At 41.3% G+C, this 17,645-nt stretch overlaps 1 protein-coding gene across 3 annotated transcripts in view; it reads left to right on the top strand.

Annotated features, from left to right (window-relative positions):
* Window positions 1-10,569: 10,569 nt before the first annotated feature.
* SUSD4 (sushi domain containing 4) overlaps window positions 10,570-17,645 on the top strand; it is a 73,298-nt gene continuing 66,222 nt past the window's right edge. For all 3 annotated transcript variants that reach the window (XR_004253140.1, XM_032185666.1, XM_032185665.1), the window contains exon 1: window positions 10,570-10,709. Coding sequence is in view for 2 of the 3 variants with exons in the window: in XM_032185666.1 (XP_032041557.1) it covers window positions 10,589-10,709 (121 nt within the window). In the remaining variant the exon portion in view is untranslated. The remainder of the gene's footprint in view (window positions 10,710-17,645) is intronic.

Here is a 17,645-nt window from a genome sequence, read left to right as displayed (position 1 = left end):
AAAGAATTTCTTCCCAAAATCTACTCAAAATCTACTCTTTTTTGGTTTAAAGCCATCTCCCCCCTTGTCCTATCATTACACTCTCTGATGAATAGACCCTCCCCACCTTTTCTGTTGGTACTGTAAGGCCACCATAAGGTCTCTCAGAACCTTCTCTTCCCTAGGTTAAGCAACCCCACCTTTCTCAGCCTATATTCATATTCATCTGATCACCTTCATGGCCTTACTCTGGAGCCACTCTAACAGGTCCATGTCCTCCTTGTGCTGGGGACCCAAGAGCTGGACACAGCACTCCAGAATAAGCAAACTTCTGAAGGTGTCTGGACAGAAAACCATCTCTGTAGTAGGAAAATGAACCCACTGTTTCTTCTTCTGTGCATACTGTTTTTACACTTAGAACAGCTACAACATGGTTTTCCACTTCCATTCTCCCTCCCTAGTAACTTTTGAATATATTGGTCAATTTAAAACAAGAAGTGGAAAGAAGTGGTGTTGCCAAAAATAAGGAAGTTCCTGTGATTTACATGGGAATCTGAGGCTGAAAAAGGAGGAAAGGCCATGAATCAATGCTCCCATTTAGCAGCAGGCAAGCAGAATTCATCATCCCAGGTTTTGTGTGGTACAGGTGGCAACGGCTGGGATGTTTACAGCCCTGTCCTAGCACAGCTGGAACTGCCAAAGGAGGTGCCTGGTATGGCAGGGGGCTTAAGGGACGTGGACATAACAGAAGTCTCCCTGCTTGCAGAACAATTTGTCAATTAATTACAATCATCATTCGGGGCATTCTGAGAAGCCCATGAATAGTTACGACTAAAATTGCCCTAGTCAGCACAGCAGCATGTTAGCATTAAATCACTATTGTATATAATCCAGAAGGTAAAATTTCCAAACCTTTTGAAAGGTTTGTTCTTCTGACCACTAATTTAAAAATCTTGTAAGCAGCTGAGATATAACAGCTTTCTGGCAGAGAAACAGAAGAGGCAAAGACAAAAATGTCATGTACTTTTCTGAACCTACTCTACTGTCTAACTTGCATTTCTAATGAATTATGAAAGGTGACATTACTTCTTTCTTTAAGCTAACCTAGGCCCTGACATTCTGATTAAATCTGTACAGAGCCCTGCTCCCTTACATGTACTTTTGTTGGTTATATAGTGCATTTTATGGTAAGATAAAATATATATAATCACTATTTTCATGTGATGTACCTGTTTTGTTTTGTTTGTTTTCCATGTTCTGGACATATTTATGTAGATAACTATGATCAGTATTTGCTGAGCACCTTATTTTCAGTGCACTGTCACATTTCTCTTGGGCTCAGTTTGAGTTTCTCACTGGTTTTGCAGATCAAAAGAATATTTCTTGGGCTTTGAATAACTGAAGGACTAGTCAGTTGGCTTAACTCATCACAGCTCTGCTCCTCTTGGGTGAGGCAGCTCTTAGTTTTGCTTTTCCTATGCTGATATTTTTCCTCAGGGAATTCATTAAGTGTTGCCTAGAAACACCTGTGTCTCAGACATGTGAAGTACAGCAAAATAGCCACAGAATCAGGTATGTGAAAAAAAAAAAAAAGCCCATCTGTTGCCACTGAACTGAATTTGTGGAGGTAATTCAAATAAATACATTTGTACTAATCAAAATGCTGCTCAATTATTGTTCTCCTCAAAGGTTTTTAACTATGGCTTGCATCGCCCACGAATTTACTAGTCAACCTTACAAATTTAATAAGTGCAAGTGCATTAGTGTAATATTATGCTCACTCCTGAATTGGTATAAGTAAAGGTTTTAATTACTAAAATTATGCAGTTACAAAAATAATTTAATAAAGGTATTCTTTCCATTTGCATTCATGGGCTCCCTGTATTCAGGCATTATGAGACGTGGTAAATTGCACTGAACTGTGGTAAAAGAGCTCTCAGCAATGTAACTCTGACCAAGGAGCATGTACATTAATGGCATCAGTTCTGAGCAAAATCAAACCTCAAGAAAGTACATTCAGAGTATTGCAAGGACAATTAAATGTAATGTATGGCTTTTTTTTTTTTTTTCTTCTTCTTCTTTTTTTGATGGACCTATGACCTAGGCATAAATAATGTTATTTTACTGTCATAATCTAAGAGGAATAGTTTGTGATTCCAGTGAAGTCTTTAACATACCATGTTTTACATTTCCTGATGTAGAATACGACCCTTGCAGGTGAAGGTTTCTGGATGATTCCTTAATGCATCCTCTCTAATCTGAACCAATGTCTGTTTATTTCAAAACTAATTATTCCATTATGCTTTCCTCTGCTAAAAAATCTTTGCTGCCTGAATGAGATTGCAAGCTCTTTGGGGCAAAGACCACATGTAATGATATAATGTTATGTTTCCTAAATAATATATTGGGAAAGAAGTTTGTAAATATAATATTGGCTCAATGTTTTTGTTTCAGTTTCAGGTATAGATGAAATTGTTCTATTTATCTCACATTTGCGATCATAAATAAACTTTTTCCTCAGATTCATCAATAAATGAATCAGCTGAAATCCATCCCGCTACCCAAATTGTCACAAATATTAGTAAAATTATTTCTGACTTGACTAGTACAGACCAAACAAGAGCTCCTCAGTTCTAGCCAGTTTCAACAAAATTTCACATATGCAGTTCCCCTTTGCTGCACAAGCTTTGCATATGGAAAGAATTCCAGTGTGCTCTGAGGCTCCTACTTAAAAGGCACTTTTTCTAAAAGTTATAATGGTAACTTCCTAACTTAGAACATCCATCCGACACCAAGTCTATTCTGGACCCCCCTGTGACAAATAAAGTTAATGGGACTAGAGAGTAGTGGTCAGCTAGGGAATGGTATTCACTGCTTGCTAATATTTAAAATGGGCAAAAAGAGAACAGGCTTTTATACCTCTTTAGTAATTCAGAAGAGCAGGTTTCCTAAAGATGAAGAAAAAACAGTGAGACTGATAGAAAAAAAAAATGTCATAAAGAGCAAACATGATTGAAAACTGTGAGCTTTTTCAAGAAGAGCTCAATAAATAGCCAAAAGCTGTGATTCTAATGCTGAGAAAGGTGACAGAGTTGGCTGAAAGACCTTTCAGAATCTGTGAAATTATGAAAGCAGCAATTAGGAATAAGACTTGATAAGTAATCAATTAAATGGGAAACATAACAATCAATTACATAAAATAATTTGTGAAGTGTGGAAAATGGAGAGTGGGTGAAAACATACAACAATGAATTCTTTGATGGCTGGGCACAAGGCAGCTTTTATTAGAAGCAAAATATGTGCAGGACAGTGGTAGCTCCCTACAGAGACAGCATTGGGGTTAGTGGCTGCCATCACTCAGCACGGAGTAATCACTTTGAAAAGGTGACTCTGCAACTACCTGAAAGGAAGCTGTGGGGAGCTGGGGGTCAGCCTCTTCTCACAGGTAACTAGTGATAGGACTAGAGGGAATGACCTCAAATGGTGCCAGGGGAGGATCAGGTTGGAAATGAGGAAACATTTATTCTCAGAAAGAGCAGTCAGGCACTGGGATGGGTTGCCCAGGGAGGTGGTGGAGTCACTGTCCCTGGGGGTGTTCAAGGAGAGAGAGGTTGGACGTGGTGCTTGGGGACACGGTTTAGTGGGTGACAATCACGGTAAGGGAGTGGTTGGACCAGATGGTCTTGGAGGTCTTTTCCAATCTTAATGGTTCTATGATTCTATACCAGTTGAGCTGCTGTGAACTTATCCTGAACTTCTTGCACCCCCCCCTCGTAAAAACTGAAACTGTTTCTATTTTGACTTTGTTGGCTTGTTTTGTTGTTGTTTGTGTGTCGTGTTTTGCTTTGTTTTGTTCGATTTTTTTTCTTGCTACTGGAGAATAGCAAATCCAACCTAATCTAGTTTATTCTTCTCTTCAATTCAAGATAGTTGTGCTGTTGCTGTGAATTTCAGGGTAGCAATAACATGCAGGAGTGGTGATCATGGTTCTTCTAGATAGCTTTAGACTTGTTGTTATCTCAATTGATAATAGCTGACAGATACTGAATTACAAAAATGCAGCACCAAAAAAGAGAATGGATCACATGCAGGGAAAAACCTGAACAAACCTGAAGTGTTGCCTGTATACTGAACACCAAATGAACAGTTCTCTGAGTTGGCACAGCTCAGTGGTAACATTGCTGTAGCTGAATTAAGCTATTTTTGTGGCTACATAAGAAAGCAGAAAATAAACAAGGAAATGAGAACAGCCAATAACCTTAAATTCCTATTTCTTCAAAGGTTCTTAATGCCAAGAACCGTCCAGTACATTTTTCTTTCTAGTTTCTTTCTCCTGGCTACACTAATAAACACTGTATGGCTGTTACTTCATATTGTGGATTTTTTTCAAATGTTTTATTCTTTTACAGTGTTTTTTATTATATTCATCAGAACAGATGTGGAAGAAAGTTAACAACATTCTGTGTAACAATGACTCAGTTATCCTTTTTTATAGCTCTTGTCATGAGATGAAGTTAATACAAAACCCTGTATCTCTATCAAAAAAAAAAAAAAAAAAAAAAAAAAAACAAACACAGAGTTGCATAAATATGCAATGTATAAAATGCAAATAAAATGGTTCTTACCAGAGTCATATTTGACCATGTACCAAGCGTTGGGTAGTTAGGGTTGTGCTTGTTATTTGATTAAGATCCAATATAAGAAATCTCAATAACTTAGAAAACCATTATGTGGTGGTAGGAAATTTTGTCATTTTACATTTTTCTGTTATTCTACTTCCAGGATAATAAAGATAAAGATATTTGCACTGGAAGGACTCTTAAACTCTACTCTTTCCAGAGCCTTAGAAAGAATAGGTGTGAAAATACCTGCTTTGTCTCTTTCCTTCTATCCCCTCAGAGGGACTCCTCTCCAATTCCTCCTTCCTCTTTTCTTGTGTCCTGAAGGAATATATTAAGCTGCTCTTTATGGAAAGGAAAAGGTACCGCACAATTTCTTACTTTCTAAGTGGTTAATTAAGTACTTTAAGGCAAATGCAGTGTGGGCACACAAGCCCTGCAGTGACAGAAGATGCACAAACTCGAACCCTACCCACCAGGCCATGCAGCCCATTTCTTTTGCACCTGGGTGGAAAGCTCAGCTGCTCAGTTTGGACAAGGGAATGCACTTCCCATCTGATTTGAGACATAAAACCTTATCATAAACATCACTCTGGGCCATCACTAGTTTATGTATTCCTGCCAATCAATCACGTGGAGGTGCACCACATCCTAGACAAGAATTAGGTCCCTGCTGCTAAAGCTGAGTGTGCACCCAGAAAAACAGCCCTAGTCACCTGGGAAACTTTGCAGCTAGATAGTGAAGTACCTACATGTTAAATAGTGGTGGAGCAGGGATCCGAAAGCAACAGTTTTGAATTTAAGTGCCCTCTGGGGACTTGGTTGTAGTGTAAGACCAGCCAGTGGTAGGAAGTAATTTGTATCTGTCCCTGTGTGGGTCCTTATTTAATGGGCTGTGCTGCACTGCACCCACACTGCACCCACACTAAGGGTGCAGTGAAAGTCAAATGTGCCTCCCCATTCTGCTGTTGGCTGCCTCTGCTGTACTGGTAGAAAAGGTTGGGAGGTGGGATTTGAGAGCTTTTGCAGTGGGAAAAGAGACAGGGACAGGCAATTTAATTTACACAGACCAGCCTTCTGTGAGTAATGAATTTGTGAGCTAGAGGTGAAAAACACTGGATCCTCATATACAGAACTTTGGGTATCATAATACAAAGAAAATTAACTATTTTAAGCATGCTGTGAGCTTAGAGAAATGAATCATGAGTTTATACTTAATAGTGATGAATACTGTTCATTTTCAGAATGGTGTTGCAAATCAAATACTGCATTTTGTATTTGCTAGCTGCTTCTTGTCCAGTGGGATGAAAAGTACTCATAACTGATTTAGATTGTTTCAGGTCCTCGAATTGTTTCACTTATTCTTTTGCTGGAAATTGCTCTCTAATAAAAACAAGGGCCAAATATACTCACAGGAGTAGTGGCAAGTACAATTTGGCTATAGGCAGAAAAGTACAAAAGCCTTTGTGTGCTCAGCTGAAGAACAGACCCCATAGTATGTGCTGTTCAGTTCAGTTCTCTGGTTAGCCAGATAGTTTTTTTTTTTTTTTTTTTTTTTCTTTTTCTTCTGTAATCTCTTCTAAACCACTTTGATAAATATAAGTTAATTTTATGTTAATTAAATCATGGTTGTCATCAAACTGATCTTTAGGTTGGTAATTTTCATTAGTTATGTAGGCCAGTAGGAAACAAAAGTGTAGTGCATACTGAACCCTCCCTATGATAACATTTTTTTTTCTAATAAAATGTAATTAACACTAATTGGTGATACTACACTGATGTCTCATTATTAATGTTTGTGTATTGGTCCCAGATGTGGCTTTATGGTTGTCAGTGATAATGGTTCAGTGAAGAAAAAACATTTCTCCTTTCATATTATATGTCTTTTTCATCAGAGTGCCCTCACATTCAAACAGCAGTGACTATGTTTAGGAATGGGAAATCTCAATTGCCAGAACTGAGCATCTGCAGAATTAGGTCTCAACTATTTAGGGCTGCTTTTCTCAAGCCACCATAATTGTTAGTGGTTCAGAATTTATCAAAATAATTATTCTCCTAATTGCATACCTGTTCTTGAAAGCACACTTACGAGGCAAGACTCTCTTAAAAGCAATCACCTTAAAGCATTCTGTTTAGAATAATTGCTTGCCTGCAATCCCTGCAATTACTGAAGGGACAATAATCATCTTCTTCAGGATGACATAGGTGAGAAAGCTTTTCTTTTTAGATAGGGGTGAAATGAAGCAATGAAATCAAGATTTCCAGAGAGGTGTAAGGGGGCAGGGTAGCCTCTTGTAGAGACAAGCAAACACAGTGTCACTGTGAAGAGGTGGGTCTCCAGGTGTGCTCTGAGAGGAATGAAAGCACACTTGGAAATAGAGTGGAAAATACTCAGGGACTCATTCACTCACATATATTAACATAAAGATATTGATATTGACTTTTTTTTTTTTTTTTTTTTGAAAAGCAGCTGTGTACACTTACATGGTTTAATGATGTATGCCTCACCCAGACACCTTATTTTACTGAAATCTAGGCTTATTAATAGTTCTGATTTAAAACAGAAATATAGCATATTCCAGGTACAAAGAAAATTGCTTGAATGTCTTACCTGATTTACAGAGAGGACTTAAACTAAACTGGTAAAGTAAGCAATAATTCATATGTTTGAAAATGTTTGAAAACTTGAGCCTGTTAGGAATACAATAAATATTATATGTTCTTTGTTGTTATCTGCCATAACCACATGACAAGGTCATTATTAAATCTTAGCCCTTAATAGCTTTGCACCTTGCAAGGCATATAGAATTCCTTTTAGTATACTACTGCACTTAATCAAATGATGTTTAAATTATTTTCCTTACTTGTAGAATTTTGCATAAAAACATGATGTAAGTGGGCTGGGAGGCTAGGAAACAATTGTTCCTGTGGCCAATGAAAAAGGAAGCTGGTTTGTGACCAGGATGCCTGGGGGATGTATTGCAACAATACGAACTTACAGCCTGGAGTGATGTTCTGCCAACCAAATCTCAGTACTAGTCATTGCCATGTTAGATTTTAATATACTTAATTGCAGGCTTCTGAGTTAAGCTGTACTTTTCTCCATGGACTGACCACCTCTATACTCATACAACTGCAACTAACCTGCCCTGATGTCTTCTCCACTGTCTCACACTGCCACAAATCTATTCTGTCATTCTCTTCAGCTACCATCACCACTACATGTACTTCACCCTTACTGGAATCCAACTAAAGAACAAACTTCACCTACACAACAGGCACATCACTGGGGCAACTCTTTCTGGATTTTTTTTATGAGCAGGTAGAATATGGGTATGGATAAATAAAAAAAAAATACTTAATCTCCCAAAGACACACACTGCAACTTTTTGGATTACATCTCTGCTAGGAAATCAAAGGTGCGCACAACCACGCTTAGGCCATAGGACCGACCAGCACAGGATGGCTGATCCCCATATCATTAAAGTTCTTTACTGTCCAAAACTGAGAAGCTGTACACAAACCACCACCAGGAAATAGACTCTGGCCCATAGTATCTCCTGAACCAGTCTTGGAACTGCTAGGTAGCCCAACCTAATGCTGTGATAACAATTTAACAATACAGAGAAATGCGACTTGGTGTCCTAGAACTGTCAAATGTACTTATGTAGTTGTACTGTCAGTGTCTATAGTGTCTATACACTGACAAAAGTAAAGAGATAAAGGTTTCATAAAACCATAGAATTATAGAATGATTTGGGTTGGAATGGACCTTAAAGACCATTTAATTCCAACCCCCTCACCCTGGTCCCACTAGACCAAGTTGCTCAAAGCCCTGTCCAGCCTGGCTTTGAACACTTCCAGGGATGGGGTATCCACATCTTCTCTGGGCAACCTGTTCCAGTGACTCACCACCCTTATAATAAAGAATTTCCTCCTTATATCTAACCTAAACCTACCCTCTGCCATCCTCCCTTATCCTATCACTACACTCCCTGACAAAGAGTCCCTCCCCACGTTTTCTGTAGGCCCCCTTTAGGTTTTGGAAGGCCACTGTAAGGACTTTTCCTCCTTGCAAGGCCTGTATGCATCTGGGTGTAAAGTCCCAACACACATTGAAAGCTTTGCATTTTAATCAGTGCAAAACAAGAGCAAGGCTAACTTGTGAGGAATATTATCTTTTGTTACTTTGACTTCTAAAATTAAAGCTATCAAATCTGTAACATAAAAATAAAGACCTCCCTATTACAGGTAATAGAAATTGCTGTATTATTCCTCTATCCTAGCACTTGCAGTAGCCAACAGCTTATTGGCTCAGAAGAAGTATCTCCACCACGTAATTGTGCCTGTGCTGTATTTGCTCAGCTTATGAGACTTATTACCAACCTCTTTGGGCTGTCTGGGAAGGTGAAGGTTCAGGAAATTGTACTTGGATGAAAAGGTTCTAGAGTTTCCAAATTTTCCTGTTCAAAAGGAGCAGCAAAGTGATAAAACAGCCTCAGATGAAAATCTGCAACATCTCCTTTCTTGATGGAAAACCTATATTGCCCTATGAGATGCCCCTTCTCTCCAGGGGAGAGTAAAGAGATAAAGAACTACACTTCTTGCAGTGCTCTTTGAACCAATACATGATGCACACTGATTTGAGCAAAAATCTCTCTTGAATTACTTTAACTTTGATCATGGAGGAGACTGCTACAGGTAGCTGAAATGCTTAAATGCAGCTCCAGCCCTATGCATATTTTTTACCAGTATAGCCTATTAACATAAAATCATCAGGATATACCATGTCCATATATAACTGTTGGTGGGAGCCCACCTATCTTTGGGTTTGGCCTTGCTTTGCTATTTGCTATGCTTTTTCACAACTGTGTAACAAAACCTCGTTCCCGGGTTCCTGCCCCTCGTGTCCTGCTAGCACAGTGCACCTTGCACACTTGGAGGCAAACACGTCCAGGCTGGTCACTGCCCCATCCTGCTCAGCCCTCGCAGACCTGCCCAAGACTTTGCCACACACCTTCACCAGCTCCAAAATGTCACCTCTGCGGCTTCGAGGGCGACTCTGCAGCACCCGGCCGAGCTGTTCTCGCTCCACCAGCAGCCGGCGACGGGGGAATACCCCGGAGCTCCGCACGCCGCAGGTGGCGCCAGGAAACGGAGCCGCGCCGCGGCTGCTCAAGCCGTGAGACTGACTCACGGCCGTGAATTTCCCAGATTGACAAAATCCAGCTTCCTAACAGGCAAAAATCGCTTCAGCCGCCAGGCCCGGCCGGGCAGCCACTGGGGGAGCGCGCTCCGTGCTACACCCCCTCGCTCCCACGAACCGGGAGCGATGCGGCACCGGCAGCGGTGCTCACCCTTGTCTCGCCCCCCGCCTGCTGCCTCCCCGGTGAAGCTCGGGGAGGGAGAAACGCGCTCCTAAAGCCTCCCCCCTCGGAGCCTCCCGCTCCGGACCCCCTTTAAGCGGCAGCCCCGGCCAACTTGGCGCACCCCCGACCCCGGGGCTCCCCCCGGCGGGTCCCCCTCGCCGCAGCCCTGCCATGCGTGTGCGTGGCGGCCGGTCCCGCAGCGCAGCAGGGCTGGCTCCCCGCGGCCGCGGCCGGGCGGGCCGGGCAGGTGGGCGCTGCGGTTCCCCGCCGCCCCCCTCCCAGGTAGGGCGAGCCGCGCGTGTGCCGCCGCGCGACCGTCCGTCCGTGTGTCTGTCTGTCCGTGGGTCTGTCCGTGGGTCTGTCCGAGGTGCCCCGCAGGTACAGCGGCGGCGGGGGCCGGGTGCGCGCCCCCGGAGGGGAGGGATGGGGTGACGGGGGGAGGGGGGGGGGGGGCGGCGCGGGGGCCGCCGCAAGGCGCCGCGCGGGGAGCGGAGGCGGCGGAGGCGGCGGCGGCGGGGGCGCCCCGCGGAGAGCCGGCGCGCAGCCCCGGGCAGCGGCAAAGCCGGCGCGGCTCTCTTCGTTGCAGGCGGCGGCGCCCCGGATGCCCGTGGCGGGCAGAAGATGTGCCATGGGAAGCAGGCGAGCGGCGGCGGTGCCCTCCCGGCGGCGAGGCGGCGGGCGCTGGCCGCGGCGCTGTGGCTGCAGCTGGCGCTGAGCCTCGGCCCCGGGCCGGCGGCGGGCGGTGAGTGAGCGGCGGCGGCCCCGGCCCCGGCCCCCTCCTCCGCACCCCCTGCCCCGCGAAGCCTCCCCGAAGCCCCGGCCCGGCGGAGGGGGAGCGGGGAAACTTTCTCCCCCTGCGCCCGGCGCCCTCCGAGGGGAGCGAAGCGGGGCTGTCCCCCCTATCCCCCCAAAAAAAAGCCTCGCCCCCGGGCGCAGAGCATCTCGCTGGGGACCGCAGCCTCAGCCCGGTCCCTGCTGGGGAGAGGTTGCGGGCGGGGGGTACAGCGCGGTTTTGAAACAGCGCTTTCTGTTTTTTTTCTTTCTTTTTCTTTTTTCCTTTTTTTTTTTTTTCTTTTTTTTTTTTTCTTAAATTAAAAACCAAACAGCCTTCCCCCAGCCCAGTCCCACTCGGACATCTCCTCGATCGCTCGCGGGGCAGATCCCCGCGCGGCTGGGGAAAAGCAGAAATCCGGGGATGAAGCAGGCGATTTGGGTCTAAAAACTGAGCGATTGGAATGTCCTTCAGCGCTCTCCTCGTGGAGGAAGGGCCAGTTCTTCTCTGGCCTTTTTCATTTTAATTACATTTTCACGCAGTCGTTTTAAATTGTTGAGCCTCTGAGATATTTTGAGCAGGTACATTTAATTACAAAATTGCTTGAAATTGATTCCATAATTAGATCTGGATTGCTGGAAAAGTCTTAAAGTAAACTGCTCTGCTGTAAAATGAACTTAGCTGTGATAATGAGAGCAGCTTCCTATTTCTACTCCGGCATGGCATTACGTTTTTGTATCGGGGAAATAAGCCATTTCGTGATTGAATCACATCACTAATGGCAGGCAGAAATCAATATAAAAATTGCACGGGCTTCTTCTCATGCCAAAGGCATATGCCAAAATTTTCCAACTTGAATGCCTGAGCCCAAGCAGCTCCAATCCACATGTGTTTTCTGCCACTGAACATGGAATTGCTGAAATACCACTGAAGAGGACCTCAAGAGGTCATCTTGTCCATCCCCCTCCTGAGGGGGGATGGACAAGTCATAATTTTCTTTCTCAAGACTGTAATGACATTTTCCAATAGAAATCCCATGACTGCAAATGTGATTCCAGCTAAATAAGCTTTTAAACTGTTGCAGTCTCTGGTAATCCCTCTTTAGAAATCAATGGCATTTTCTGCAACTGCATTACCCTTGGTTTCCCGGGCAGCTCACATTTCAGCATGGTGATGACATTCTTGTGCATTCCTTCCAATTGTAGTCAGGTGAGCTCCTGTCCTTCTCTAGCTTCCTTTTTAAGGCTTCATTCATAAAAAAAGAGAGACTGGCCCAAGGATCCCCTCCTCCCCAAAGCCATGTATATACTACTGTTTCATTGTCAACATTTATTTAGCTGATCGGTGCAAGAGGTTCTTTAAAATACAGTTTATGTTTCCCTTGAAAGTAGTAGTTTTCTTCACAGCCTGCAATACATTCTTCTGTGATGTTGATTGACGTTACTACCGATGCTTTTCACCTTGGCAGTGTAGCTAATTCTCTATCAAATTACATTTATAAGGCTTTTTAGGCTCATTCAAGAAAAAAAAAAAATATTGTCCAGAGTCTAGGAAAAGGTAATACACCGAACACCTGAGCATGATTAAAATAACCAGTGAAAAAGATTTATTTCTCTTTCTAAGTTATTACTGCTATTATTTTCTAGTGTGGTTGTACTGGGAAGTCATGCACTATATAAATACCTGTAAATGTACAGATCTTTCATGTGGTTGATATATGGTTGATGGTTTTTTTTCCATCTTGAATCATTTGAGTGGTGAAATAATGAGCTTTGTAATTATAGCAGAGGACTGCACATTAAGATTCCTCCTATTTTATGCTGTGTTGTGTCTGTGAGGAAGCTTACTGTGCTTACATAGCTCCCTGTGAAGGCTCAGCTTTTGAGTCTTCAGTCTGTGACCCAGAGTTTGAGAACTAAGCAGCTGTTATCATCAACCAAAGTTGTGGTTTCCCAGGACCTCTGCAAATTTTGTTTCTGCATTTTATGGATTTGTGTATCTAGATGGGAGGCACACAGCATTACTGACTACTTTGGAAAATGTAATCCCAAATTTCTCTTTATATCTTCTCATTATCCGTTAAATAAGGATAATAGTACTTCTCTCAGAGATTTGAAAAGAGATTTGATGACATTTAATGAAAATACTATGGAGGTGGAAAAAATTTATTTCAAAAGCTTTAGAAAAACAGCATTGACAGGATGCTAAAATAAAAAGCATCTCACATATTAAAAATGAAAATGAATAGCTAATATTTTTCTGTAAATCCATCTACTGCTTATATTTTGGATTTCATTTATAGCTTCCTCCCTTCTTTATTTGATATCAGAATTTCATTCCTGTAATAATCCTATCATGACTTGTGTGACTCCTTCTATTTTCTGACTAAGCCCTATTGATTGTCACGTTCCACCATTTCACCCCAAATCAATACCACTTACGACTCCTTTTTTTTTTTTCTTGTCAATAACCCTACAGAGAATAACTCTGTTTATTACATTCTGACGTTCTCAAAAGTGGATCTAGCAGAAAATTTGCTATAGAAGTGAACTCAAATGAACAAACCTTTCAGATGTCAATATACCTCCTCATTCCTCCCTCATGTATTTAACTCTGCTGACACCAAGGATAAAGTAAATCTCTCACACTTCAGCTTGCAGCTTTCATCTAATCATCTTTGTTTATCTTGCTTTTTGCTATTATTCAGTAGTGAAAGAAAAAAAGAAAAGAAAGAAAATAAGAAGGATCAAGGTGGGAAGGCTAGTAACAGGAAAAACAGAACACATGAATGGATGGAGCTGATGACACGTTATTTTGGAGTTTTTAGCCATGTGCAGAGTTCACTGTGGTATTGAGAAAATAGTTGCAAGAATATATTTTTACATTTATATCAGATTCCTGGAATTATATTAAAATGTCAGGGGGAAAAATCTAAAAGGAAAAGGAGAAAAAAGTTCAGGAAACTTCTGGTTTTGTGGTTTGTTATGTGGCCTTGGAATTTTGTCATTGTCCCTGGATTGTCTCCTGGGCACATTCCTGTTTCTTTTTCCTAGGTCAGTGGGACACAAAATGTTCTTCTGCAATATTGGTCTTATGCATGTCTCCATGGAGAGGCTCAGGGCTGCGTGTCTGTAGGCTTGAATGGGGCCTTGGGCTATCACTTGGTCTTATCAGCTTGCCTCAAGCAGGGTCAGGCGTAATACTGCCCTTCTGGACAGATGTTTGTTTAATCTCATTCTCAAAAAGTTTTTCACAGCAGACATTCTGTGTAGCTGCTGCTTCTCAGCTTTGTGTTTGCCTTTCATGTTTGGTCTTCTGCTGCAGACCGAATATCTCCTGCTTCTTCAAACCTTTCTTACATCTATCTGCATCATACTTCATTCAGACCCAGTCTTGCTGACCCTCATCACCATGAGATATGCTGCCCATGTTTTTTTCTAGACCAAAGCTGAGTTTTTATAGCTTTGTGATTTTATTGCATAGCACTGAAGTCTTGGTTATGCCTGCCTTTGGATGTAGTGGCTACCAAAACCATATCCCTCAGGTTTTTATGGATGGGGTGCTTGTTTCCTTGGGGTAAGATATGTTTTCTGTGTGGTAATGAGGCAGACCCAAACTAGGGCTAATTTTTTGTCTATCTGCAGTTGCTTTCAGCAACAGAAACCACCCAAAGATTCCCTGTAACTTCTTTACATAAATTTTTCACATTATAAAGACTGTTTTCTGAAAAGTCTGAATGTTTCCTGATACATTAAGTCTGTAGTTAGTGTATTTTACTCACTCCTTCTTAATGTGTCTGCTTCACCTGTCAAACAAAATAGACATTTTGGCCTAGAATTGCCTGCACATTTTGCAAAATCATCAGATACTTTGCAGCATTGTTTTTAACATCCAACTTATTGGAGGAGCTGGATATTTTGCAAGGAACAAATTTCTCACGCTGCCACATCATCTCAGTTCAAGTCCTAAATCCCATGCAACTTCTGTTCCCCTCTTTGCAGACTCAGGTTGACATTTCAGTTCCATTTTGTGTCCAGTTTGTATCCAAGGGGCAAAGCCAGCCACATCTTAGCATGAGAGCTCATCACCCATTATAGGGGCACATCCTCCCACCTGCAACCTTGGAAGAGGTGGGCATATTTGATGGATGAATCTCAAAACCAGTTTCTTAGCAGCTTGCAATAAGGTTTGTCCCTGATTTACTGTAGGATTAGGAGACCGAAGTCAGCTTCACTTCACCATTTTGCTCTCATTTCCAGAACCACACCAGAGTATCTTTGATCTCTGTATTATGGATGATTACAACTTCAGAAGAATGAGTTAATTACTCTTTGCTTCATTATATCATCTGTAAAGTAGATAAGCAATTTATTTCATGGAAATGTTATGAGACAGTTGAAGAAAATGTAACAGGAGAGAAATATGAATTTTAGCAAAATATAAACTAAAGTAGTTCACCACAGTGAAAAGTTATGTAATATTTGTAATTTTTTGTTGTATGGGTTCCTAATTAAATAGTCTTAAAAAGATTAGGAAGATGTTATCTCTCTCTCTCTCTCTCTTTTTTTTTTTTTTAATTTTAGAGCTTTGTATGGATTTTTTTTTCCTATGGCCTGGATCACATGCTCTATTTTTTCCCCAAATATTATCTACCTCTGAGTGAAATTCATTATTTTACAAAGAAATACACAGTGTTCAAAGAAGTAAACTTTGCACTTGTGCTGTGCATTTCAGTGAGGATTTAGGCATGAAAAGGACAATGAAGCATTGTCCAAATTCATATTTGCTATATGCAAGTGCTTCTATGAACAAAACAAAAACAAATCGAAAAACCATGAGCTGCATTTGGAGGTTAACATAAACTGGTCAGAAAATGAGTTCAAGGGATAAAGTGGTGTAGTGTGTACAATTCAGTTTAGTAAGTGTAAAAATCAGCTTTGCTTACATATTAAGGAGGAAGAAGGTACATATATCATACCAAATTCAGCAGTTTAACTGTAAAACAAATATCTCTTCACTTGGTTTTACATCTTCCTCTCAGCTACTTTCTTTGATGTCACACAAGCAGAACATAATGAAACATCTTCCAGGTGGTACATCTACTCGATTTCACAGTGGAGCTGTGCAGTGGTGATTTTCAATGTACACACTTGCACCTTCTGACAGTCTTACACTCCCAATGGCAAGGTTGCCCGTGTGATTTGTCCAAGCTGAATTATTTCTTTCTCCATGTATTCAGGACAGTGGAAGAAGTTGTTGATGCCATCTGCGCAGACTGAGCACCTGCTGGTACAATGCTCTTGTTGGGTCACCCTTGAATCATGAATCCTTTTGGCTTCTCATATCAACTTTCAAATTGTATAGCACCCATAACAGGTTGTTCTTCTGCTTGTTAGAAAGATTCAGTGACTTAAAGACATTTCACGTAAGAAACAGTTCTTTCCATAGACTGAGAAGAGATCCTCTGGATCTTAGTCCAGCATTTTGTTCTTTAAATAGAACATGGGGAAATTCCTAATCTACATTTGTATGATACAGCCTTCATAGTAGGAATTTTTGGTTGTGACTCTCCTATAACTGAAATGAGCAGCAGACTTCACGTAAATTGCTACTTAAGCAAATCACAGAGGAAGCTTTTCCAGTGTAGTTTATTTGCCTTACTCCTTTATGTCTGAGATAGCACAGGGCATTTTTCCAGATGCTGAAAGCCTGAATCTCCTCTTATCATTCTCCTGAATGATAATAAATAAATAAATAAATAAATAAATAAATAAATAAATAAATGTTGTAAGTTAGGTTTCAGCACTGAAAAGTCGTATCACAAGTTTTCTCAGAATGAACAGCACATATTAATAGAAATGATATTTCTGCTTTGCTCAGTCATGTGGTTCATGATAATAGTTTACACAAAAGCACAACATCAGAACAGTGTTACATGCACTTTTTAAAAAATTCTACCATACTTCAGTAGTTAGAGGAGAAGAGCTCTGCATGGCTATGAAACTTTGTGCAGACTGTGGCATGAGTGCTGTTGGGTTATACTACCCATTGCAGTTTAGAAATCAGTGGATACATGGGGACACTGTAAAATATAAGTTCAGATAACAACTGTTTGCTGATGAAAACAGAAGTTGTAATGTGAAGAACATAAAAGGATGAAATAGAGATAGTGACTTGTTCCGCTCTGTTTAATTTGCTTACTGCAGGTGGTGAAGCTGTGTGAAACATAGAGATGAGAAGCACACCAGGGCTAAGGGTGCAGCAGAGCTGTGCAAAGCCAAGTTCTGCACTTAGTAAAAAATAACAAAATCTTACAAAAGCTTAGGTTTGCTTGGGAAATGAAAAGAGGAGACAGGGCTTACAATAGACTAAAGAAGAAAATAGGTTAGGTTACAAAGGGTTAGATTATATGGAAGCTGGCTTATCAACAGGATCATGAGATAGTGTCCTAAAATAATGTTTTTTTACTCTGGTAAAGAAAAAAAAAAAGCTAATCAGGGGAATTGCTATTTTGCTGGACTCCCATTCCTGAGAGTTGGAGAATACAGTAAAGAGAAGAGATAGTCTTTGAAAGCACAAAGCCTTTAGATCTTTTTTTTTTTCTTTCTTTTTTTTTTTTTTTTTTTTTTGTAGAGCACAATGGCAGCACGTAAAGTTGTTGACCTGTCAGGAGACTGGAGAGATTCAAGAGAAAAGCTCTCGTACATGCTGGGAAAGAGAAGATGCTCAGACATAGAAACCAGTAAAGTTGTATTCTGTTCTCACTTTTGTCATTAACATCTGTGAATGCAATACAGTTAAAAACAAACAAATAAATGAACAAACAAACAAAAACTCTGGCACAAAAATGTGCTTTCTGTGTTTCTGGAGGTAGGACAATAAGCTTGAGAGGAGAGTCACAGATAT

The sequence above is a fragment of the Aythya fuligula genome, chromosome 3, assembly GCF_009819795.1.
Source record: "Aythya fuligula isolate bAytFul2 chromosome 3, bAytFul2.pri, whole genome shotgun sequence".
Classification (NCBI taxonomy): Eukaryota; Metazoa; Chordata; class Aves; order Anseriformes; family Anatidae; genus Aythya; species Aythya fuligula.
This window is presented reverse-complemented; position numbering and strand designations above follow the sequence as displayed.